The sequence below is a fragment of the Chiloscyllium plagiosum genome, unplaced genomic scaffold, assembly GCF_037043375.1.
Source record: "Chiloscyllium plagiosum isolate Xiang-an unplaced genomic scaffold, Cpla_swu_hap1 HiC_scaffold_13, whole genome shotgun sequence".
Classification (NCBI taxonomy): Eukaryota; Metazoa; Chordata; class Chondrichthyes; order Orectolobiformes; family Hemiscylliidae; genus Chiloscyllium; species Chiloscyllium plagiosum.
The window spans coordinates 58,907,055-58,934,016 of NW_028270151.1; the positions used below are offsets into that span (position 1 = coordinate 58,907,055).

The 26,962-nt window shown below is 39.9% G+C and overlaps 2 protein-coding genes across 3 annotated transcripts in view; one reads left to right on the top strand and one right to left on the bottom strand.

Moving 5' to 3' along the window:
- The window catches only part of nmd3 (NMD3 ribosome export adaptor), a 65,333-nt gene extending 55,390 nt beyond the window's left edge, over positions 1-9,943 (bottom strand). The window contains exons 1-2 of one of the 2 annotated variants that reach the window (XM_043702131.2): positions 9,867-9,943; positions 9,225-9,297 (exon numbers count right to left, since the gene is read on the bottom strand). In XM_043702131.2, the coding sequence (XP_043558066.1) occupies positions 9,225-9,268 (44 nt within the window). In that variant the 5' untranslated portion in view covers positions 9,269-9,297; positions 9,867-9,943. Of the gene's footprint in view, positions 1-9,224; positions 9,298-9,851 lie in introns of both variants that reach the window. The other variant, XM_043702132.2, reaches the window with a different exon arrangement.
- A 6,583-nt stretch (positions 9,944-16,526) lies between these two features.
- ppm1lb (protein phosphatase, Mg2+/Mn2+ dependent, 1Lb) overlaps positions 16,527-26,962 on the top strand; it is a 173,410-nt gene continuing 162,974 nt past the window's right edge. The window contains exon 1 of the mRNA XM_087993637.1: positions 16,527-17,596. Coding sequence (XP_087849763.1) covers positions 17,198-17,596 — 399 coding nt within the window. The 5' untranslated portion in view covers positions 16,527-17,197. The remainder of the gene's footprint in view (positions 17,597-26,962) is intronic.

Genomic DNA, 26,962 nt, shown 5'->3' on the forward strand with positions numbered 1-26,962 from the left:
TCCTACCAGACTTCACAGTTTCTCCATTTCAGTTTTGGAAGCTACGGTATCTGTTGAGAGTCCCCATTTGAACAGCAAGGGATTTATCTTTTCTAGGTTGCATCAGTGATGCAGTGTGATACTGGATCCATTTTGAGATCCAGTTCAATATATATCAAAGCCTCAGAAGCCTGACTTGCAAAAGTGAATTCTGCTTTAAGCAATTTGTGACAAAATTCACTGTTTCCATTCCACAAATAATTAACTATGTACATCATAAAGATGCCTGAAATCTGCCTCAAGGGTAAAACATGGCAGGGTCTTCTTTGAAATGTAGACTGCTGAATTTTAATGAGAGAGATCTTATTAAGTAGCAAACTCTAGAGGCATCATTGAGGCCATAAACATAGTTAACCTTCAAAATGTCCCCACTGCATTCAGCACCTCCCGTGAGCTGTTCCATGTAGAAATGCCGTTTTAATATTATCTACATGCCCAAGCAACTGTTGCTAACAAAGCCAAAACAAATCTGCAAAAATTGCTTTTCATATTGCATATTAACCTATTATATCTTAGCCCACAGTATTCTTCAAAACTTCATTCCATTATCCTTGTTTTACCCTTACAAATCCCATCAAGAAATATCCCTATGTGCTTAGCTTTCAACAAGAGACAATTTTGTTAAAACCAAACAAAATAAAACTTGTTTATCAAGCCAGGTTCTTCTCTGGGATCAGACAGGATCTAGTGTTAACATCTGCTAGGTTCAAAACAAGGATGCCCTCTGACCATCTTCAAAGAATTTCTAGCATGGACAACTCACTCTACGGCGAATATTTACAGTTTGACTCAACTGATGTTTTCTACTGCCATTTCATGTTAGTATTTGCATGTGTATCTCTAAATTCTGCACCCTCTCCAACACAACAATTAGCAGAGAAATTTTTGCCCCTGTCGTCCAAGTCTAGTCACTATTTATTTTCCATCACATCATCCACAATTATTTCATCTTTTTATATATCAATGCCAATTAGACCTGGGTGTCAAATGTATGAAAATAAAAACTTTATGCCATATCTTTATCGTATTGAAAACAAAAAATGCTGGAAATCACAGTGGGTCAGGCAGCATCCATGGAGAAAGCAAGTTAACATTTTGAGTCCACATGACTCTTCTTCAGAGCTCTGATGGAAGGGTCACCTGACCTGAAAAGTTAACTTTGATTTCTCTTCACGGGTGCTGCCAGACCTGCTGAGCTTTTCCAGCAATGTGTGCTTTTGTTTTTGACCTTGTTAATATCCCTCACTAAGGGCAGACTCACTACAGGTCATAATGGTGTTCATTGGTTTTCGTTTAAGACAAATGCCATATCTTTTCAATAAGTGTACAGTATTCTTCTTATTGTATTCTTCATTCCCGATACCTGCATATTTTCCTTTATTTTAAACTTTTGCAGGACAAAGGAGCATTTTGCCCATAAAGTTTTAAAATAACACTGTCTTCTAAATTTCTGCCCCTTGTGTTATTGACATCAATTTATTTTGTGGAGAGATTATGTTCCATTCAAGGAAGATAATAGTGTCTCAATTGTGTAATTTGCAATTTCAAAATTTTGCGAATAGAATAGTTTTGTCACTCTTCATATCCAGTTTCATCTACACCTCCTTCACCTGTGGCTTAATTAAAAATAATTCACTGGATATTACTTCCACACTAATAATGGCTGATTCCAGATACTTTGCAAGGAACTACTACTTTTAAAAAAACTACCATACTATCATCCCCAAATCTGAATCTGGAAGAACTCTTGAATTCCTTAACTTTGCTCCAATCCTCATTATGTAATCAATGTAGCATTTTAGCCGGCCTATTCCATTGACTGTATACATGCATCCATTGTGTTAATACTGCACAAAGAATCATCACATTCATCACTGGACTGAAATTTTTTGTGAATACTAAAATGCCTTTTCTTTGGTCCATATTTCCATTTTCTTCCTCTGAATCTTCCATGTTGTGTGCAGTTTCAAATACTTAATTATGTCATTTGGGACAGTTCATGGTGTAATGATGCTTTTAATTACACCTGAAATAGTAACTGACTACACCCTGGGCACTGCTGGGTTCATTTGTTTATTGCAAGTTTCAAAATTCTTTTTACTTCACAGAACTTTCAAAAAAAATATTTTTGGCCCATTTCTTCTTTCCGACTCGTTTTTCTAAATAGTCTAATCAGCCCAGTAACATTGTTCATTCCATTTTCTGTCATGTGGCCAACATCCGATTAGTGTCAGAATCTGTGCTAGAAAGTAATGTTTGGAGAGTTGTTTTTTAAGAAAGTACTTTTAACATTTTTTCTAGCGATGCTTATCTGTAAATTTAACTTTCATCAAACCTTTGGCACAGTATAACAACTTAAAACGAAACACAGATTAGGGAATTTCCAAACAACATTTTACCAGCCTATGTATAACTCTACTTCTTTCCACTGTGTACTCAATGGAACTATTTCCAACTCTTCCTAAATCTTTTTGATCGATTTTATCCACAAAAGTTCATCTGTATCCCAATCATCAGCCTACAATTCTGAGAAAAACTGTTATTTTTTAACCTGCTTAAGTATAGCAGTGAAAGAGCCACAGCCATACTTGGTTTTTCTCTTCAACAAAAAAGTAACACAGGGTCACATTCTTACACTTTACTCAAAGCTCACATTCTAAAAACAGAGGAGCATAATCATATCCTGAAACTTTAGATTTTGATTCAGATATCTCTTTGAAGTTTTCTTCCAATTATACACTAGTTAGAATATTTAGTTTTCAATCTTTGACTTACAAACAACAAACACTCTCCATTAGCACTGATAGACATCAGAGGTTAAAGATTGGTTAGCCATAGTCCAGGCATATAGCCTTCCCATCCAAATTTTATTCTGACTCATGACAAAACTCCAATACACTAATTATCTACTTCCTACATAAGTAATAGGAATATACCCAAACATAGCTCTTACCCAACCATTACAATTAACAAAGAGCAATCGCCTGTTCCCAAGTTTGACTTTACTTCAGGCAATCTTGCCAGACCTTATTAGATGATAACATCTGAAAGCAGGAATCCAACAGCTATGCTAACTGCATGATGCCAGGATTTAGGACATTGCTCTGAGCTAGAGAGGAACATGCAGGGAAGGCTGGTAGGTATAGGGAATGCTGGATTACTAAAGAAATTGAGGATTTGGTTAAGAAAAAGGAAGCAAATGTCGGGTATAAACAGGATAGGTCGAGTGAATCCTTAGAAGAGTATATAGAAAGTAGGAGTATACTTAAGAGGGAAATCAGGAGGGCAAAACAGGGACATGAGATAGCTTTGGCAAATAGAATTAAGGAGAATCCAAAGGGTTTATACAAATATATTAAGGACCAAAGGGTAACTAGGGAGAGAATAGGGCCCCTCAAAGATATTGGATTAGTGGTACTGGAAGAGCACAGCAGTTCAGGCAGCATCCGAGGAGCAGCAAAATCGACGTTTCGGGCAAAAGACCTTCATCAGGAATAAAGGCAGAGAGCCTGAAGCGTGGAGAGATAAGCTAGAGGAGGGTGGGGGTGGGGAGAAAGTAGCATGGAGTACAACAGGTGAGTGGGGGAGGGGATGAAGGTGATTGGTCAGGGAGGCGGGTGGAATGGATAGGTGGAAAAGAAGATATGCAGGTAGGACAAGTCATGGGGACAGTGCTGTGCTGGGTTTACCCCTCAAAGATCAGCAAGGCAGCCTTTGTGTGGAGCCACAGAAAATGGGGGAGATACTAAATGAATATTTTGCATCGGTATTTACTGTGGAAAAGGATATGGAAGATATAGACTGTAGGGAAATAGATGATGACACCTTGCAAAATGTCCAGATTACAGAGGAGGAAGTGCTGGATGTCTTGAAACGGTTAAAAGTGGATAAATCCCCAGGACCTGATCAGGTGTACGCGAAAACTCTGTGGGAAGCTAGAGAACTGATTGCTGGGCCTCTTGCTGAGATATTTGTATCATCGATAGTCACAGGTGAGGTGCCAGAAGACTGGAGGTTGGCAAACGTGGTGCCACTGTTTAAGAAGGGCGGTAAAGACAATCCAGGGAACTATAGACTGGTGAGCCTGACCTCGGTGGTGGGCCACTTGTTGGAGGGAATCCTGAGGGACAGGATGTACATGTATTTGGAAAAGCAAGGACTGATTCAGGATAGTCAACATGGCTGTGTGTGTTGGTAATCATGTCTCACAAACTTGATTGAGTTTTTTTGAAGAAGTAACAAAGAAGATTGATGAGGGCAGAGCAGTAGATGTGACCTATATGGACTTCAGTAAGGCGTTCGACAAGGTTCCCCATGGGAGACTGATTAGCAAGGTTAGATCTCATGGAATACAGGGAGAACTAGCCATTTGGATACAGAACTGGCTCAAAGGTAGAAGACAGAGGATGGTGGTGGAGGGTTGTTTTTCAGACTGGAGGCCTGTGACCAGTGGAGTGCCACAAGGATCGGTGCTGGGTCCACTATTTTTTGTTATTTACATAAATGATTTGGATGCGAGCATAAGAGGTACAGTTAGTAAATTTGCAGATGACATCAAAATTGGAGGTGTAGTGGACAGCAAAGAGGGTTACCTCAGATTACAAGAGGATCTGGACCAGATGGGCCAATGGGCTGAGAAGTGGCAGATGGAGTTTAATTCAGATAAATGCGAGGAGCTGCATTTTGGGAAAGAAAATCTTAGCAGGACTTATACACTTATTGGTAAGGTCCTAGGGAGTGTTGCTGAACAAAGAACCCTGCTTGGAGTGCAGGGTTCATAGCTCCTTGAAAGTGGAGTCGCAGGTAGATAGGATAGTGAAGGTGGCGTTTGGTATGCTTTCCTTTATTGGTCAGAGTATTGAGTACAGGAGTTAGGAGGTCATGTTGCGGCTTTACAGGACATTGGTTAGGCCACTGTTGGAATATTGCGTGCAATTCTGGTCTCCTTCCTATCGGAAAGATGCTGTGAAAATTGAAAGGGTTCAGAAAAGATTTACAAGGATGTTGCCAAGGTTCGAGGATCTGAACTACAGGGAAAGGCTGAACAGGCTGGGGCTGTTTTCCCTAAAGCGTCGGAGGCTGAGGGGTGACCTTATAGATGTTTACAAAATTATGAGGGGCATGGATAGGATAAATAGACAAAGTCTTTTCCCTGGGGTCAGGGAGTCCAGAACTAGACGGCATAGGTTTGGGGTGAGAGGGGAAAGATATAAAAGAGACCTAAGGGGCAACTTTTTCACGCAGAGGGTGGTACGTGTATGGAATGAGCTGCCAGAGGATGTGGTGGAGGCTGGTACAATTGCAACATTTAAGAGGCATTTGGATGGGTATATGAATAGGAAGGATTTGGAGGGATATGGGCCAGGTGCTGGCAGGTGGGACTAGATTGGGTTGGATAACTGGTCGATATGGACGGGTTGGACGGAAGGGTCTGTTTCCATGCTGTACATCTCTATGACTCTATGCAGAGGGAGGGCCGAGGATCCATTTGCCATGGTCCAGACTGGCACCAATCTCGTTGTTTGGACCAGAAAAGATATTCTGCTCAGGGAGTATGTGTAACTAGGGAACTAATTTAAATGCAGAACCTCAAAAAAGGCAATAATTTCTAAATTATTACCAAACCATGAATAAATTGACATAGGACACAAGAGGTTAGAAGGATGAAGTGTCAAATATGGGTACAGGAGAAATAGGTCTTGGAACACTGGCCATAGTATTGGGAAATGATGATGCTGTATTCTTTGGTTACCTACACCAGAAACCTTGCTGGGACCTAATTCTGGCAAACTAACTGGGATGATAGATCTTTAAATAGTAGGGGAGGCAGCAATCATGTCAGAGGAAATATAGTAGGGGCAATCAGCAGGTTTGGTTGTAGTTTGGTTGTGCGTGTTTTAAGCTGCTGGTGTCTAATGTGTGATATGTTTCTGTACAAAATAACAACATTGACCTAATAATAATTCCTGATGTTTCAGTTGGCCAATCAATTACTTTTGTTTGATGTGAATTTCAAAGATTATCCTTCTGGAATGGGGTGTTATGGAAATTGCATGTAAGTAGCCAGAAACTTAAAGCTTCCCTAAGTTTGGCAAAACTCATTAAGGATCTTCTTGGAAATTAACATTGTCTTGTTAAACTTCTGAAGTGTCACAAAGTAATGTAGCTTGTAGGAAGGTTAATAAAGTAAAACGTACAGGAACAAGCCTATAATCATGGTTACTGGCCAGAATTATGATTCAGAGATATTCTGATAAACGTGGAGATTTTTAAATCGGATATAGTTTGCAAATTTAGAATGATTTTTATTACATTTGATCGTGTAAAATAGAACATTTGAAATGATGATTAATTTTGAGCTTGACTGATCCGCAGCTAGAAAGCTTGCAAAGTTTGAAGATTGGAGAATTTCATTCCTAATATAATTCCATAAATTAAAAGTTAAGTTTTAATTAGAGCAGTGCTAATTTGCACTTGAAAATGGAAAGGTCTAATTTTGATAAGGTAGATGTAATGAGACAAGAGCAACAGTCCTTGACGTCTAGACCATATTTGGCCAACGTATGGCTTCAAGGAGCCCTAGTAAAACTGCAGCCAATGGAAAAAAAATCTCTGTACTGATTGGTGTCAAACCTATCAAGGAATATGGTTGTGGTTGTCGGAGGTCAGCTCCAGGACACCTCTGCAGGAGCTCCTCATGATGGTGTCAATGCCCAACCAAACACAGAATTGCTTGAATCCACAAGATTAGCAGATACATGGAACATCAGGACTCATGAAATTCCTAGTCTCATGAATGAGATAGGATGGTAACTAATGGAATGTGTAAAATTGTATGAAGTCACCGAGTAAAAAATACTTTGCTTGAAGACAACATGTTGCTGCAATGGATTTTCAAACAAAAATGTCACCTGTGTTGTCAGTACAGAGATTAGGAACTGAGACATTCAGGTGTCACTGCATTAGAAGGTCCCATTCATAATCACAGATTCGTAGAGAGGTCTAAATCAACCACACTGATCAGATATCCTAAATGAAACCTAGTCCCATTTGCCAGCATTTGATCCATATCCAAATTTGGTCTCTTTATTCGGCAATACTCCCCAGGACCTTACCATTAAGTGCTTATGTCCTGCCCTGATTTGCTCTATCAAGATGTAGCACCTCACATATCGAGGTTAAACTCCATCTTCTCAGACCATCTGATTGTGGTGCCACAGTTCCCCAAGGCTACCCTCTTCACTACCCACTACACCATAATTTTAGTGTGATCTACAAATTTACTAACCACACCTTTGTTCACATCCAAATCATCTTTATCAATTACACAAATTAGTGTACCCTGATCCTTGCAGCACACCACTGGTCACAGGTCTCCAGTCCAGAAAGCAACCCTCCACCACCACCATCCTGTCTCCTACCTTGGAAGAAATTTTATATCCATGTGGCTAATTTTTCCTGTTTTCCATGTGATCTAATCTTGCTAACCAACATGTCATGTGGAACCTTGGACTTGATTTCCCAAGCACAAAGTTATGTTGACTATCCCTAATCAGTCCTAGTCAAGGTATAAAATTCTTCATGAAGGAGAATTATACATTTAATGGTAAGGTCCTAGGGAGTGTTGCTGAACAAAGAGACCTTGAAGTGCAGGTTCATAGCTTCTTGATAATGGAGTCGCAGGTAGATAGGATAGTGAAGGAGGTGTTTGGTATGCTTTCCTTTATTGGCCACTGTTGGAATATTGCGTGCAATTCTGGTCTCCTTCCTAATAGAAAGATGTTGTGAAACTTCAAAGGGTTCAGAAAAGATTTACAAGGATGTTTCCAGGGTTGGAGGATTTGAGCTACAGGAAGAGGCTGAACAGGCTGGGGCTGTTTTCCCTGGAGCGTCAGAGGCTGAGGGGTGACCTTATAGAGTTTTACAAAATTATGAGGGGCATGGATAGGATAAATAGACAAAGTCTTTTTCCTGGGGTCGGGGAGTCCAGAACTAGAGGGCACGGTTTTAGGGTGAGAGGGGAAAGATATAAAAGGGGCCTAAGGGGCAACCTTTTCACGCAGAGGGTAGTACGTTTATGGAATGAGCTGCCAGAGGAAGTGGTGGAGGCTAGTAAAAGGCATTTGGATGGGTATATGAATAGGAAGGGTTAGGAGGGATATGGGCCATGTGCTGGCAGGTGGGAGTAGATCGGGTTGGAATGTCTGGTTGGCATGGATGGATTGGACCGAAGGGTCTGCTTCCATGCTGTACATCTCTATGACTATGACAATCCACCCACTGCCACTTGATATTATCAATGGCATATGTTCAACGGCAATATCATCACTGACACCCCACTATCAACATCCTTATAAATATAGTGCCTAAAACAGAGTAACTCACCTTCTGACTCATGAAGCCTGTCCATCATCTACAATATACAAGTCAGGAGTGTGATGGAATACTCCTCATTTGCGTGGATGATTGCAGCTCCAATTACAATCAAGAAGCTTAACACTATTCAAGGACAAAGCAGCAAACTTGCTAAGTGCCATACCTACAAACACCCATCCCCTCCATCACCAAATCTCAGCAACAGCAGTGTGTACAATCTACAAGATGTACTGCAGAAATTCACCAAAGATCCTTCGACAGCACCTTCCAAATCCATTTCGATTTAGAATGACAATGACAGCAGATACATGGGAACACCCCCACTTGTCTCCAAGCCACCGGAAAGTCTGACTTCAAAGTATACAGAAGAACCTGGGTTCCAAACAACATGGGTGGGTAGTATTTTGTTCTGATAATCAAATGTCAGATAATCAAATGCCGAATAACAGTTTAGCCAAGCATTGGGACTTGTGGTCTTGTTCTCTATAATCCAAAATTGGGATAATCGAATGCCGGATAATTGAGGTTCCTCTGTATCACTATTCCTAGAGTGTCGCTGGGTCAATATCCTGGCATTGCTTCCCACTGACATTGTGGGTCTACAAACACATGGTCTGTAGCAGTTCAAGAAGGCAACTCACCACTATTTTTTCCTCCAAGTCAGCTCGGAACACTAGTCCAGCAATCAATGCACATGTCCCATGAGTCAATACAAAAATGCATTTTCAACAATTGGTTTTAGGATTTTAGAGCCTGATTATTTAAGATCACATTTTGATAGCATCAAGCAAGTACTGTAATCTACTTACATCTGTCCCTGGGTGCTTGCAGTAGGTTCTGTCATGTATTCCATGTTGGTGATGTTGGCCAACACACATGCAGCTGTGAGAGAAGGTGAAGCAACTGTCAGTATGTTAACTGCTTGGTTGTTTGATTAGGTGTTCAAACCCTTTACCAAAATGCCTAACCTCCAAAAAGTTTTTAAAAAACACATCACGCGACACCATGTTATTGTCCAACAGGTTTATTTGGAAGTACAAGCTTTCTTTTATCTTTTAGAATGGGCTGCAGATTTTGGTTCATTAATATGTAAATCTCAATTTCTTTAGTCACATCCTCGAGATAAGGCTTTATTTACAGAAAAAGGTGACATCTGAGCTCAGACAATGCATTAAAGGTATGAGACTGGAGTCTGTACTTATTCAAATCTTGAGTCAGGCTGGGGTTCTACTTCCAAAGTAGGAGTTTATAAAATGTCACATGGAGTATAAAAAAATATAATCCACCACGCCGCCGTCTCTCTCGCCCCGCCCCCCCCCCCCCTCCCCTCTCCCCCCCCCCCCCTCCCCTCCCCTCCCCTCTGCCCCGTCTCCCTCGGAACCCCTTGTCTTTGCCCCTAAGATCCAGAGTCTATGTTCCCCATTGGCCCACCGCACCTGAACAGCACTCACTGAACAGTTCAATCTCCCGGGTCCAAGCCGCGGACACACTCCAGCTCGATCCCCCGGTTTCTCCGAGCAACGGTACCACGTGCAGCCCGGAAGAACTGGCAGAACGTTTCCGGTTCCGGTTAGCGGCTGGGAGTCCTTTGGGTGGGTACAGTGACGTTGAGCATTTTTCTTCATCGGGGACGTTACATGAGTGATTTATTCACATTGAATGAGTATCTAAAGCTATCTGTTTATAAAATCGAAAGGAACTTGTTGTCTTTGCTGAGGCAAATTAATTAATTTTAATTGTAGGCTATCTGGAAACCTGAGCAACATGTTTACAAATTCAAAAGCAAAATTGTGTTGATACTGGAAATCAGAAATAATAGCATAAAAAAACTGAGCAGGACAACTCCTCTGGAGATCAAACTGAGTTAATGTTTCAGATTGATGACTTTACAGTTTCCAAGGTGTACGAAGTCAAAATATGATTCGGAGATGCCGGTGTTGGACTGGGGTGTACAAAGTTAAAAATCACACAACACCAGGTTATAGTCCAACAGGTTTAATTGGAAGCTAGTGTGCTTCCAATTAAACATGTTGGACTATAACCTGGTGTTGTGTGATTTTTAACGAAGTCAAAACAAACAGGGCCAGGAGTTTCAACGCTTGCTTGATTGCATGAAAAGACTTCAATGTGATGTTCCATAATTAATTTGCAGGAACACGAGCAAAAGCTGTATTGCCATCAGAACTCAAGATTGCGTTTGTATTCAATGCACCAGCTTCCACTGTGCCACCCTGGACATGTGCTATTAGTCGTATAGCCGAAACATTGAAACATAGGCAAGCATACTAAGTAGGCATATCCTGGACTTGTCAGAGTCAGGTTTTGACAAGTATTGGAGAAGATTCACCAGGTTACCGTTAATTAAATGTGATGTTTATTTGTTTTACCAATAGTGAGATTTAAGAAGTGAGATTTTCCAGATCAAGCTTTTGAAAATTGAATGTGCCAAGTACAGTCCTGATAGATAAATTGTGCACACTGTTTGGTATTTGCTTGAATAATGAACCGCCCTTTTATCATTTTCGAATTCATGTTTTAAGAGCATTGGGAATTCACATTAGCCTTTCATTTAGTTGCATACTTTCCATAGAAAAACAACAACATTTGACAAAGGTCACACATTTCAAAACTGTAGTTTTGATCATACCAATAATGTAGGACATTGATAGATTTGCAGGCAATTAAATTACCTCACAGTTGTGACACCAAGATGGTGCAGGGGCCATAGATCATAACTGGTCAAAACAGATCTGATGCTTCCTAGATTCACTCCTTGGCCCATATTCAGTTGGGGAATGTTTACCAAGACGACACTGGGAACATTAAAATTAGCTTCACCCGCCTAGGTTAGAATGGGAATAAAATCAGTATGGGTTTCTAAACCTGATTATAATTTAATGATCCCTGCTGAACATTTTCAATGGATGATGGGAAAACTATGCATAACTGTGAGGCTCCCTCTCCACTGTTCAACAGCTTGCTGCTCTATGATATCAAGGCTCACACATCATCACTGAGATATTGGAAGGCCTGTGATGAAGTCTATTCCGACAAAGATTTCTTTGAAGTTTTGATGGCCTGGTGAGGGCCAAAATCAAACTGCTCTTCTGCTCAATAATATAGAAAATAAGAGGAGCAGTGGGTCACTGGGCCCATCAAACACGCTCTGCTATTTTCCACAATTATGGATTCCATCTCCATGCCATACTCTTGCTCTCCTCCCATACCGCTTGATATCTTTAGCTTTTAGAACCCTACCAATTTATTTCTTAAATGTATTCAGTGATGTTCCATCTACAGCCTTCTGTAGTAGAGAATTCCATAGGTTTACACCCTCTGATTAAAGATATTTCTCCTTATCTCAGTCTGAAATGGCCTTCCGCATATCCTGATGCCATGCATTCTTGCTGTGGACACCCAGGTGGGGGAAACATCAGCCCTGTATCCAATCTGTCCAGAATTTTATATATTTCAATGAGACCCCCTCATTTTCTATATCCAGTGAACACATCTCCAGTTCACCCATTTTCATTTCATTTGACAAACCTTCCATCCCAGGAATCAATCTCGTGAACCTTTGCTACACTTCCCCTGTGGCAAATGTCTCTTTTTGTAGGTAATGAGACCAAAAATGCAATCAATACTTCAGATATGACCTTACCAATTGTTGTGTATTGCTGCAGCAACACTTCCTTGCTTCTCCATTCAAATCCTCTCATAATCAAGGCCAACATACTATTTGCCTTCCTAACAACTTACTGCAAGGATATCCAAGACCTTTTGTACATCAGTCTTTCCCAATCTTTCATCATTTAAACCATTCTGTTTTTCCTAATGAAGTGGACATTCCTCCATATAATACTGCAAATGACATGTATTTGCCCATGCATTCAACTTGTCTAAATGACCCTGAAGACTTATTACATCTTCCTTACCACTCACAATCACGCCTAGTTTTGTGTCATCAGCAAACTTGGAAATATTGTTTTGATTCCCTTATCCAAATTGTCAACATTGTGAACAGATTGAGCCCAAATATTGATGCCCACAGTACTTCTTCCATTCTGACAAAAGACACAATTATTCCTCCTTTCTGTTTCTTGTCCTAACTGATTCTCAATCCAATTTGTTATCACAAATCTCATCTGCTTTGATTTTGCACAATAACCTCTTGTGTGAGACTTTATCTGAAAATCCAAATACACCAGATTTTCTGGTTCTCCATCATCTATTCTATTAGTTACATCCTCAAAAAGATTTAGTCATAGAGCAGCATGGAAATAGACCCTTCAGTCCAACCTGTCCACACCGACCAGATATCCCAACCCAATCTAGTTCCACCTGCCAGCACCCGGCCCATATCCCTCCAAATCCTTCCTATTCATATACCCATCCAAATGCCTCTTAAATGTTGCAATTGTACCAGCCTCCACCACATCCTCTGGCAGCTCATTCCATACACGTACCACCCTCTGCGTGAAAAAGTTGCTCCTTAGGTCTCTTTTATATTTTTCCCCTCTCACCCTAAACCTATGCCCTCTAGTTCTGGACTCCCCGACCCCAGGGAAAAGACTTTGTCTATTTATCCTATCCATGCCCCTCATAATTTTGTAAACCTCTATAACCTCAGCCTCCGACGCTCCAGGGAAAACAGCCCCAGCCTGTTCAGCCTCTCCCTGTAGTTCAGATCCTCCAACCGTGGCAACATCCTTGTAAATCTTTTCTGAACCTTTTCAAGTTTCACAACATCTTTCCGATAGGAAGGAGACTAGAGTTGCACGCAATATTCCAGCAGTGGCCTAACCAATTTTTGTAAAGCCGCAACATGACCTCCCAACTCCTGTACTCAATACTCTGACCAATAAAGGAAAGCAAACCAAATGTCTTCACTACCTTACCTACCTGTGATTCCACTTTCAAGGAGCTATGAGCCTGCACTCCAAGGTCTCTTTGTTCAGCAACACTCCCGAGGACCCTACCATTAAGTGTATAAGTCCTGCTAAGATTTTCTTTCCCAAAATGCAGCTCCTCGCATTTATCTGAATTAAACTCCATCTGCCACTTCTCAGCAGGTTTGTCAAATAGTTTCATAAATCTGTCTTGCCTTTGTTAATACCATTGGTATTTTCTAGATGTCTGTTATCATGCCCTTTAGAATAGACTTCACTTTTACACTGGTGTTATGCCAAATGGTAATTCCCAGTTTTCTCCTTTCCTTCTTAGATAAACATTGGGATTACATTTGCCACCCTCCAAACTGCTAGGACTATTCTAGAATCTAGCAAGTTTTGGAAGATAATCAATGAATTAGATTATCAGGTCCTGGAAATTTATCAGCTTTCAGTCCCATTGATTTTACCAACACTTTTTTTGATGATATTAAGTTTCTATAATTAATCTTTCCTAAGTGCTTCCCCAGCACTTCTGGGAAGTATTTTGGCACTGTCATTGAAAAAAAATCTGCAACATCAAAAGAAGTAAAGTTTCATAACACACAAATTGGAAAAGTTATAAACGTTTGCAGTCACTTGCAGACACATTTAACAGTTCATCAAAAACAGACATTAATTAATTTAATGGCTCAGATTAACATACTAACTCCCTTTCCCAAAGAGTGACTAAAAGTAACGTGTGCTCTGCAGCAAAACTGCAATTCAAACTAAGGATACGACAGTACTGAGGCATAATCACTCTGTTACCCTCTCTCTCCATAGAATGTTCCATACCCTCTCTATGTTGTCCCTTGCTCCAGAACCATGGAGGCTACAGACCCTAAAGGACTGTCAGTGATGGTCAGCAGAACTGTCTATCTGATGAATTCCCAATTATTGCATTCCTGCGTGTTACTATACCCTCCAGTATAGTGGTATGGTGGCAATGTCTCTGGGCTAATATTCTGGTATTCCAGGCTGATGTTCTGGGCAGCATGGTGGAACAGTGGTTTGCACTGCTGCCTCAAAGTACCAGGGACTGGATTCAACTCCAGACTTGAGCAACAGTTTGTGTGGAGTTCTCATGTTCTCCCCGTGTCTCTATTAGTTCCCTGCAGGTGCTCAGGTTTCCTCCTGCAGTCCAAACACGTGCAGGTTAGGTGGCTTGGCAATGCTAAAAAAGAGTTGTGGTGTAATGTACAGGATTTGCAGTTTAGCTGGGTTAACCATGGTAAATGTGGGCGTACAGGTCTGAGTGAGATGCTCTGAGGGTCAGTGCATACTCAGTGGGCCAAATGGACTCTTTTTGCACTTGTAGAGATTCTATGACATGGGCCGATTCCTATCATGGTAAATGTCAAAATTTAAATTCAATAATAATTTGAAATTGCAACCATGTAATTATTGTTGGCTATCTGGTTCAATAGATTTAGATTAGATTACAGTGTGGAAACAGGCCCTTCGGCCCAACAAGTCCACACCGACCCGCCGAAGCGAAACCCACCCATATCCCTACATTTACCCCTTACCTAACACTACAGGCAATTTAGTATGGCCAATTCACCTGACCCTGCACATCTTTGGATGGTGGGAGGAAACCGGAGCACCCGGAGGAAACCCACGCAGACACGGGGAGAACATGCAAACTTCACACAGTCAGTCCTGAGGCGGGAATTGAACCCAGGTCTCTGGCACTGTGAGGCAGCAGTGCTAACCACTGTGCCACCGTGCCGCCCACACCTAATGCACCGAGAGAAGGAATTCTGCTATCCGTACTTGTTCTGACCTACACGTGACTTCAGACCACAGTAATGTGATGGACTCTTTACTATGCTCTGAAGTAGCCTGGCAAACCATTCAGTTTAGGGCAACTAAGGATGGGCTAGCAAGAAATGAATTTAAAAACAAAACCCTCCTAGTGTGGCCTTTTGTCATACAGTGTTGGGTTTAAGATTACACTTCCAGATATCATCACTTTAATATTCAATGAAATACAGGAGGATAGTTCGCCTTTTACATCTTCCCATATATCCAGGTGGCCTCCCTCAGTTGGAGGCCTATCCAACTGTGGAGTGGCCATTTCCTATAATCTGCAATCCCAAGAAACATTCAGGCCCTCTTTGTGTGAGTAAATTCAACTGTACCACATAATTAGAAACTCAAAAAAAATCTCTTAAGGTGATTATTCATCTAATTATTACTACCTACACTATTTTAGTCTATTAAATTATGTAGTCTATTCACTCCACAAAGTTACATAACCAAAAACTGATTATTTACTCAAGCTTCATAGGTGATGTAGTGACAATGTAACTCAACTAGTCATCCAGGCTAATGGTTTTGGAGACAGAGGTTCAAATCCTCGAATTCAATTAAAATCTGGAATAAAAGAAGTCTAATGGCAAACATGTGATCATTGTTGATTGTTATAAAAACGCATCAGGTCACCACTGTCCTAAGGGAAGAAAATCTGCCATCCTTTTCTGGTCTGGCCTACTTGTGATTCCAGATTCACAGTAATGTGGATCTTAAATGCCCTCTGAACTGGTCTACGAGCCAATTAGTTTGAGGGCATTGAGCAAAAAGCCACAAAACTGACTTTCCCAATGACATCCACATCCCATATAAGAATACAGATAAACTCACTGAGACCATTAAATACAAGAAGCTTAAACACCACACATTACTAACATTAGAATTTTCCTGTTCTCTGACATTGTTGCGTTGTTTGAGTTGACCTTGAGAACATCCAATTGCTATTACAGGTGATAATAAATTCTGTGATCAATTCTGATTGCAAATCACCAACTTTACGTCCATTATTACATGATTGAAAGTGAGTATAAAGTTATACTTTTTTTAGATAAATACACTTATAGAATGTTTTTATTGAATTTCTGAACAAATCTGATTTTTGGAAAAGTAGCGAGAATTTTGCAAAGAACCGAAAGTATTTGTGAGGTATTACATTTGTGAAAAAAAATCACATTTCAGTTGTTTTACTGTGCAAATCTTGAGAGTTGTTGTGTCTAAAACAGCAATTATTCTCAAATAATTTATTGTTCCAGCATCCGCAGTTCTTCGCTTTGTTTTAGCTATTATTGTTCTCCCCTTCATCCGTCGCGCTGATGCAATGCTCAGGTATTGAGCAAGTATTTGGAATTACGAAATGTATATCTTTTATAAGTGGAATGCTCATTAGCCAGCATGAACTGTGACTCTAAATACTTCGCGAGAGGAGCAGACGTACTTCCCACATTGAGTTTTGATCCTTCTTACCCTCCGTTCAAATTCACTTACAGGCTGGAAAGTCGAATCTACCAAACAGAAAGGGGAAGTAATGAACTGAAATAAACTTAATGACAATTGCTGACGGTTTCTTGATCGATCGCATTTCCCTACATTTATTTTTTTTTAAAAAAAGGAGGTGATTTTAAGAAGTAGCGTGGCCACTGCATTTTGGAGAAGTTGCGGAAAGAGGAAATCTCCTTGCAGGAATGGAAGGTTTCCCCTCTGGTTTGGGATGGGGTGTTCCCGCAGTGGGAATGCGGCAGATTGTGTTGTCAGAGAAGCGAACAGAATCAATCAGCCTCTCGCTGGAAGCGGCTTTGGTTTGGGTTCCGGGAAGCAGCGTTTTCCTGCCCCTTGTCAAAATCGCTCGCTGCCTGCACACACTGAGCAGCGGTGCAATTTTCCTCCTGCCGATATCTCTTGGAGGGGGTTCGGGTTCTGAAATCCAGCTGCACCTTGTGGTCGAACCGCACGCCAGAGACGCTGCCTTCTTTGCGCAGGTCCCTGTCTTAGAGGATGGTGAATTGATTGTTTGATTCTCTCCCAAGTTTGTAGAATAAATGATAGAAGATACAATGACTCTGTTGTCTCTTTTAGGCCGCATCATGCGCTATTTTCTTCTGAGGCCGGAAACTTTGTTTCTATTGTGTATCAGCTTGGCTCTTTGGAGTTATTTCTTTCATACAGATGAAGTGAAGACCATAGTGAAATCGAGCCAAAATGCGGTGAAAATGATGAAAGGGAAAGTGGTGGAAATCATTCAGAACGATCGTTTCGGGGGACTGGATGTCCTGGATGCCGAGTTCTCCAAAACCTGGGAGTACAAGAGCAACAATGTGGCTGTTTATTCTATCCAAGGCAGGCGGGATCACATGGAAGACCGATTCGAAGTCCTCACTGACCTGGTGAACAAAAGTCATCCTTCCATCTTCGGGATTTTTGACGGGCACGGAGGAGAGGTGAGTCCAGTAAAAACAAACAGTAACAGTTTAAGGGCTTGAATGCTTTCGACATGTTCCCTTCCACAGTGAGACGAAATTCGAAGCGCACTGCGAGCTTTGGAAGGTAATAAAAGCAGAAAATGCTGGAAATATCAGGTCTGGCAGCATCAGTGGAGGAAGAAACAGAGTTAATGTTTCAGGTCGGTGACCTTTCAGCAGAACTCATCGACCTGAAACGTTGACTGTCTCTCTTTTCCCAAGTGCAGTCAGACTGCTGAATATCTCCAGCATTTTCTGTATTGCTTTTATACGTTGGACCTTCAGCATCCACAGAGCTTTCTGCTTTTCGAAGGTACCGGACAACTTAAATATTAGTCGCAAGTGAAGTCTAAAAGCTGAATCCTGGGTTTGAAGATTAAGCTTTAGAGGAATTGTGATACCTCTTCTCAAATAACATCTAAACAATGAACGTCGCCACTTAGTTCATAGAAATATGGAGGAAAGCAGATAGAGTGCGTTTTAAATTTTGAAATCGCCATCGATGTCAGTTTCAGAAGACATGATTCGGAGATGCCGGTGTTGGACTGGGGTGTACAAAGTTAAAAATCACACAACACCAGGTTATAGTCCAACAGGTTTAATTGGAAGCACACTAGCTTTCGGAGCGCCGCTCCTTCATTAGGTGATTGTGGAGGGCTCGATCGTAACACAGAATTTATAGCAAAAATTTGCAGTGTGATGTAACTGAAATTATACATTGAAGAATTGATTGTCTGTTAAGCCTTTCATCTGTTAGAATACAGTGATAGTTTCACTTCTTTCATGTGAAGTGAAACTATCACTGTATTCTAACAGATGAAAGGCTTTACAGACAATCAATTCTTCAATGTATAATTTCAGTTACATCACACTGCAAATTTTTGCTATAAATTCTGTGTTACGATCGAGCCCTCCACAATCACCTGATGAAGGAGCGGCGCTCCGAAAGCTAGTGTGCTTCCAATTAAACCTGTTGGACTATAACCTGGTGTTGTGTGATTTTTAACCTAGTTTCAGAAGAGTACGTTAGTGTAACTACTTGGAAATGTCATTTCAATCTAGCTATGCGAACAGTTGATACAGCTTATTCGTGTACTTGGAGAATTGTGTCCATTTTTAATATGTAGTTATGGATACACGACCGACCTTTTTAATACTGAAGTTTTAAGACTGAAGTTCTTCACAGAATTACAAAATGATTATAGCACAAGACCAGGCCATTAGGCACATTGTTTCTGCGGTCTCAAGAAGCAGAAACCTAGTACCACATCCTGACTTCTCCCCTTAACCCTATGTCTTGTTTTTTCAGACAATAATCCTATTCATTCTTGAATGTCTTGATTGAATCAACTCCACCACCACTCTCAAGCAGCACATTATGAATCCTAACTACTTACTGATTGATAAAGATCTTCCTGGTGTCACTACGTTTCTTTTATGAATTACCTTAAATCTGTACCTTCTTGTTCCTGATCCTTCCAACAATACAAACAGTTTACCTCTATCTACTCTCACCAGACCCCTCATAACTTTGAATACTATGAAGGGGCAGCACAGTGGCTCATTGGTTAGCACTGCTGCTTCACAGCGCCAGGGACCTGAGTTTGATTCCAGCCTCAGTCGACTGTGTGGAGTTTGTATCTTCTCCATATGTCTGTGTGGGCTTCCTCCGGGTGCTTCAGTTTCCTCCCACAATCTAAAGATATGCAGGTTAGGTGAATTGGCCACGCTAAATTGCCCATCATGTTCAGGGATGTGTAGGTTAGGTGCATTAGTTAGGGGTAAATGTAGAGTAATAGGGTAGGGGAATAGGTCTGGATAGATTACTCTTCAAAGGGTCAGTGTGGACTTGGGCCGAGGGGCCTGTTTACATACAGTAGGGATTCTATTATGAAATCTCCTATTCACCTTCACTTCTCCAAGGAAAGCAATCCCAACCTCTCTATCTATGGACTGAAGTACAACATCCCTAGATGTGGTCTTGTGAATATTTTCTGCACTGTCTCTCATGCTTTCCCATTCTTGCTGAAGTATGGCATCCAGAACTGTGTGTGGTACATTAACTGAGCCTGAATTAATGTTCTCTAAACGTTTAATATAACTTCCTACCTCCATGCATCTCTTACTAAAGTCTAGGATGCTGTTTACTGAATCTCTCTCTCAACCTGTCCCACAATTTCCACTGATTTTTGCACTTATACCCCCAGGTGGCTGTGCTCCTGCACTTCACTTTGGAATTGTACCTTTACTTTGTTCTGTATGGTCTTGCCACATTTCTTTGCCAAAATGAAATGTTTGACACTTCTCTGTGTTAGCTTTAATCTGCCACTTTCCTACTTATTCTACCAACTTGTCCATGTCCTTTTTGAAGTTCTATTCCATCCCCATCATGATTCCTAGTACTTCCAATATTCATATTGTCCACATATTTTGTAATTGTGCTCTGTATATCAAGGTTGAGATTATTCATATATATCAGAGAGTAGGGATCCAAACACCAATCTCTGGGAAACTCCATTATAAATACTTCAATCTAATAATATCCATTAACTACAACTCTTGTTTCCTGTCATTCAATCAATTTTGTTTCAAGGTTGCTTTTAACCCTTTTACTCTATGAACTCTAACTTAGCTCACAAGCCTGTTTTACTGCTCCTTTTTCCAATAACCTCACATTTTATTCATAAGAAAATGTCCAGAAAGCGAACATACACAGTTTGTGCTTAACAAACCATACTGCCTTTATATAATTAACCTTATTCTCCCAAGTCATAGTGAATTTTGTCCTGAAATATTGTTTCTGGAAGCTACCCCATCATCAAGGCTAAACTGACTTGCCTGCAACCACTGAAGTTATATTTGCATCCTTATCTTACCAAGGGTGTAAGATTTTAAATTGTCCGTTCCCCAGGTACCACTGCTGAGTCTAACTAAGACAGAAAAAGATATGACTAGACTATCCACAATTTCATTTCTCATTATTGTTAGACACCACTAAGGCATTTTTGGTGTTTTATTAATTTTATGGACAGGCAGTCTATAAAATATCTCCTCTTAATTCATTTTAAACCTTTCCAATGACCTCCTCTTTCACCATGACTTGTCCAGGATCTCCTTCCTTGGTAAGGATTGAGCCATGTTCCCAGTTCTATGAATGAATTCACTTTTTGGTCCTCAGTTGACCTCTCACTCCTTTTTACTATTTATATGCTTATAGAAGACTTTTGGATTCTGTCTTATTAACAGTCAGTCTCTCTTCATACTTTATTAGCTTATTTGTTTGTCAAATCCCCTCTGAACATTTTGTATTCAGTCTGATTCTTAATTGTATTATCCATCTGATTGTTATCCTTGCCATAAATACACTTTTCATTCTACATTTTAATCCCTACATATTTTGACATCCAGGAGGCTTGTCTTTGCCCTTTGCAAAAATATACTTTGACAATGACCAATCTGTCTTTTCTTCGAAGGCAGTCCGTTACTCAGTTGTAGCTTTGTCTGCTGACCTATGATTCCAGTTTTGCTGTCTGTTCATTCTTACTCCTCTGAAATTACCTTTCTCCCAATTAATTATTCTTACCATGGATTGTTTCTTGCCCTTTTCCATTGCCATTCTAAACCTTATGATATAGTATTCAATGCCTCTTAAACATTCCCTACTGACATTTCATCCTGTCTTTTATCTCACTGGATTGGAAACATACTGGTGCATACATTTTCCTGAACTTGTCCTTGTCTGCCTTTACAATGCTACTATCCCAGTTTATAATCAGATAAGTAAAGTGTGCCATTATATATGTTCTATAATTATTTAACTTCAAGTTTTCTTGCACATTTGTTCCTCTACATCTTTCCCATTCATTGGTAGCCTACTGACTACACTGCTCATCTCTTATAATCCTTAGCTCTGGCCAGATTCTGTTCTTTACCCCACTGCACATCTTGTCTCTCCCACACTGCACTTCTTAGTCAACATTGCTACCTTCCCCCCACTGTCTACCTATATCATTGGTGCCAATGTGGACCATGACTGATGATTATTCATCCGTCCCCATCAGAGTACTCTACAGCCATTGTGAAAACCTTGACCTTAGCACCAGCAAGGTTCACATATTATCCTAGATTCACATACTTAGCAACAGTGGTATCTGTCTGTTTACCTAACTTGTAAATATGATGTTGTCCTTCCAACTTTTGTTCCCCTGTCTATAGCTGAGGGAACCATGGTGCCACAGACTTACTTTGGCCACCTTCTCCTGATCAACCATCATTTTCGTTCGTATTGGTTTAGGGTATTTCTACCTACACCACTCCACTGGTCACAACATATATTTAAATGTTTTAACCAGTTACTGATATGACCAATTATATAATTTATCTGCATTGTTTTAAAACAAAAAAAGTCCATTGACCAAGTTTCTTTAATAAGAAACATCAGAACTATTGATTTATTGTAATAACTAGACTTGTTTGATAAAGTTACAATTTGCCTAACATGCAGTTTGAAATATAAAGGTGTAAAATATTTATGTTTCTAAATAACCCTCACACGCACTGAAGAAAAAATAAGAACATTTTCTCTGCAGAAATTAACTTTGAAAACAAAACACTTTGGTCAAAATCATTTATTCTCAGGGAATAAAAGGATAAGACATGAAATATTCTAGATGGCTTTAAGGCCTTGCAAATCTCCTGTAAGTACATGGGTCGCTTGACCTAGACAATTACCACTTGACACACATGGCTATCTCTCCAAATTCCCTTCACTAAGTGCATTCAAAAGGAAGTCTTTCAGAAGACCTTCAGGAGCAATAGCTGTTTCAGCTCTTACTCAGGATTCTCAAGAGGATTTATAAGGAAGGTGATGGGCATCTTATCTCTTCACAGGCTGTATCCCAACTGAGCTCCAAACAATCTCAAATAGACACACTCCTGACAGCCCTAAACCTAGACTTGACTTCCAGTAAATCCAACCGTTTAGGTGAAGACACGTGACTCCCACTGAACAAGTACAAGCAGTTAGCTTAAGTCATCTGACTTCCAGTAAGTGTTTTTTTTAATAGAAAAATGTCCCACAAGGTACCTTCAGTGACCTTTAAAAACAAACAGGGCAAGGTACCTTTCTAGTACTTGAAGTGAATCAATTTTCACAATCTTTTAGAAGTGAGTTGTCTGAAAATGCCAGTAATGGAAGTCTTTTTATGACAATATTCAGAGTTGAGTATTGCATGGAAAATGAGATGCACTAAGGTGATTCCTACACTGTCTGAAAATTGCATTTTGATTGGTGGTCATCTATTACCTTTCCCCCTTCATAATCTTATGCTGTGGGATAACGTTCATACATTTGCTATTCATGATGCTCTAAACTTTGCAGTAGTGATGCCAGCTGCTTCTTAAGTTCAGAAATCCAGAGCTCAATTTCCTGCATATTTGATTATCTAGAACATAGGAAGCATCTTGAAGATATCACATAATGCAGGATGTACACCCCAGAGATCAGAGTACCTATGCTATTCTGTTGTCCTTTAGATAATAAACCTTATTCTCCGACTTGAAAAAGACACTACTTACTTCCCGTCTGTTGACAGACGTTAAAAATAGGGAAAGTTAATTAAATGCTTAAATTAATATTTTTAATGTTTTAAATTTCAAAATGTTAGACTCACTCCCTAACTTTGGAGCAAAGGAAAAAGTGCCAAGCATTTTTGGACACATGAAACTGTAATAGTTAGCTAATGTTTATATTGGTAAATGTGAGGTAGCAGTTTGTGGTCAAAGAATAAGCATAATTCATTTAATGAGGAAAGTAGGGTGATCTAGAAGAGCAGAGGACGTTGGTTTCACAAAAGAGTATAAGTAGATAAGTCTATAAAAAGAGGTAATTGGAACATTGGCAGAAAGGACTGGGCCTTGTATCAAAAATTATACAATATAAGTCAAGATATAATGGTAAATCTGCATAAAAGTTGGAAAGTACTGTGTATAGTTTTGAATTTCACAATCAGGAGATTTTCTTCTTCTAAATTACATTTTGTAGCTTTACAAGTTTAAGTCCAGTTTGAACAGCCAGGTTATGTGATAGGTGGATTACATTGAATACAGTAGCAGATTTTGGTAGATCACATTCATTCATAATATAGTGAACACTCTGATCCAGGTGACCACATCAACATATTAGATTGTGCTTGAAATTTTATTAGAAAGGGTGTGATGTCCTTGCATGGAGAATGCAGATTCTGCTGAGTGTAGACTACTATTTTTGAGGAAGCACAAATCCTGAACATTCTACTGTCAGATCACTCACCCTGTTGTTGATGTAGCCCACAAGTTGAGCCATTGTCATTTTTTTCTCTCAGAAACCTGCATTGCTCAAAGCTTTATTCACAAAGAATGGTTAGTGTCACAAATTTGATGTGGGGGAGGTGACAGCCTTCACATGATCTACCTGTTTTAACTAATGTGATCATTTCAGCCTATTCAACTAGAAATGATTGGGGACACTGATTTATGAGGGTGATGCCTGGTAGATATTTTTTGCATGTTTTTCTTTTGTGAGGGAGACTCCAGGTGAATTAACAGAAGCATTTAAAACATTTAAAACAGAGGCAAGGATGGAACAGGGTAGAAAGAAACTTGAAGTTTCCAGTAAAAATGTTGAAATTAATACAATAAAATCGCAAGGCAAAATAGAACAAAGCATATGAGACTTTTTTGAAATTCAGTCGATTTTAAGTCTTAGTAATTGAGACTTAGATATTTAAGGATAGTTTAGATACATCATTGAAGAAAAAGTGCTGTTAACCTTTGGAACAGGTGTGTTGGGAAAGCAGTTCTTACATATAGAATGCAAGTGCGCCCAGTTGAACTGTCTGTTTGATAGGATGGTCACTGATGGGAGACCACAGCAGTTCAGGCAGCACCCGAGGAGCAGTAAAATCGAAGTTTCGGACAAAAGCCCTTCATCAGGAATAAAGGCAGAGAGCCTGAAGCGTGGAGAGATAAGCTAGAGGAGGGTGGGGATGGGGAGAAAGTAGCATAGAGGCAGGGCAGAGGAAATGACCTGGGAGTTGCAGTGGGAGAGGGACTCCCTGAGATTCTTGTAGAGAGAGGAGGAAAACTTCTTCAAGGCAGGCATCCTTGCAAAAGGATTCACAGTAGGGTTAAAATCAACTAGATAAAAACAATGATGCCTGAACTGCTGTGCTCTTCCAGCACCACTAATCCAGAATCTGGTTTCCAGCATCTGCAGTCATTGTTTTTACCTGATCACTGATGGGGTCAACCATCTTTTTATATCTTTATCATGTGCAAGGTGGGAAACTGAATTTACATCACTTTGATTTATATTGCATATTAACTTAACACTTTTTGGTTTGATCTTAATTTAAAATAATTACATATCTTTTCTTGGATTCCCTGAGAGGTATTTTTCCAGAACTAAATTCCAAAGTTCACACATCACAAAGAAGTGCACCCAAATTTTCTTCAAGTTTATTTGGTAGCCTTTCTGGAGAGCATAAACAGCTATCTGGCAGTTTGCTGTTTAAGGTCTCCCCTGAACTACATTTGCTGTTTCAAGTTGAAAATGTTATTGGAAGGGCAAAGATAAATCTGAAATGTACAGCAATAACATGGTTTCTGTTTCGCATCAGATCTTTGACATTTATGTCTTTGTGACACTAAGCATAACTATAGCATAATTTGGAATAGCAGACCAGGTCATAGCAACCAAAGATAATAGTACTGGCAAATGAATCAGTGTTACCATGGTTTGTAAGGTAGTAAGAACGGACTATAGTATTTACACAACGTTTTTAAACTGCAAAATAGACAAAATTAACTTGTGCGAGCTAAGGTGATTTTATAACACGTTTATTATGTTGAGGCTAGCGGTTTGTTCTTCCCCATTGCCATTTTATCAGAAACAAAAAAAGAAATTGCTGGGAAAATTCAGTATCTGTGTAGAGAAAGCAAATTTAAAATTTCGAGTCTAGTGACTCTTTCTTCTTTGGTTTAAACGTTGTCATTTTATCAATTCGGATTTTATATCATCGTTTACCTCAACTTTCGCCTCGACTCTCTTAGTAAAATGTATTTTTTGCTCATTTAAGTTCTCTCTCAAACTTAGGTTATTTTTGGTTTTCCTGTAATTGTGAAACGTTACATTAAACTTGTCACACAGTATTCACTTTTTTTTTGTTTCCTGAACTCAAAAACGAGCGCGTATATTGGAGAACTTGAAAACGTAGCACTCTTGAAGTTGACCTTCAGAAGTGTTTTCCATATCAATGTTTAACTACAGCTGCTGAAAAAATTATTCATGTAACCCTTTATAAAACCAGCGTGCCTATTGGTTCAGCGACATGAGGGTTGGTGAAGATGAAGGTAGTGACAGAGTGGGACTGGAGGGGAGACTGTCAAAGCTGGAGGCAGTGTCTGGGTGGTGTGCTGGTTTAGACAAGTGGGAGCAGTTCTTTGACTTCAGCCAGTGAGCTCTCATTTCTGACTGAGCATTTCATAGCTTCACAAGCAGCTGTGCCTTAAAGCGGACTAAGACGTGTTCGGACTACTAAATGAGTGATACATTATCAATCACCTAAGCTCTGCTCCGTCCTTCCGGAATGAACATTAATTTAACATTCGACTTCCAGCGAAGCATCCCTCAGCAAGTGCGCTCACTGATAACTCCCTTTCCACGAAAGGAATTTGGTTGCTAACTTTAATCCGACCAAATCTTGCATATTTCATTCCACTTGCTCCCTTGAAATTAAATACCAGTTGGTTGGTGTATTTACAACCCACGTTTATCGCCTGTAATGTGACATGCACCAAGTATTTAATAAAAGATGAAGGTGATGCCTCCAATATAAGGATAATTCGCTTAATTTGTTGCACGTCCCCGTAAAATCTACGGCTGGACATGGAAGATGCTAGAATTTATAATTATAATTATGATGAGTATGTCTGGCTAGTTCGTTTTTGCATATGCTATTCTATGGGCAGAAGGCTTTTTATTTAGCAGAACATTTGCAACCACTTCACAGTAGAAACCCTTAACAGCAATACTAGCAAAGTGCAAACATTGACCGAGGCCAGACAACAGATGATAAAAACAGCTTGTGGTAGAATTATTCTTGGGATCAGATCTTCATTACTTAATTTTGTTGCAACCAGTTTTAGTTATGAACTGTAGCAGATTAACTTCACTGCAATCCACATACTTTGTAGGAAAGCACATATAAACACATCAACAATTACCTTCAAATTTCCCTTTAACCATTCCTGTATCTTAACTTGGAATTATATCTTTTTTTTATTGATGGGCAAAATTACCTAAAC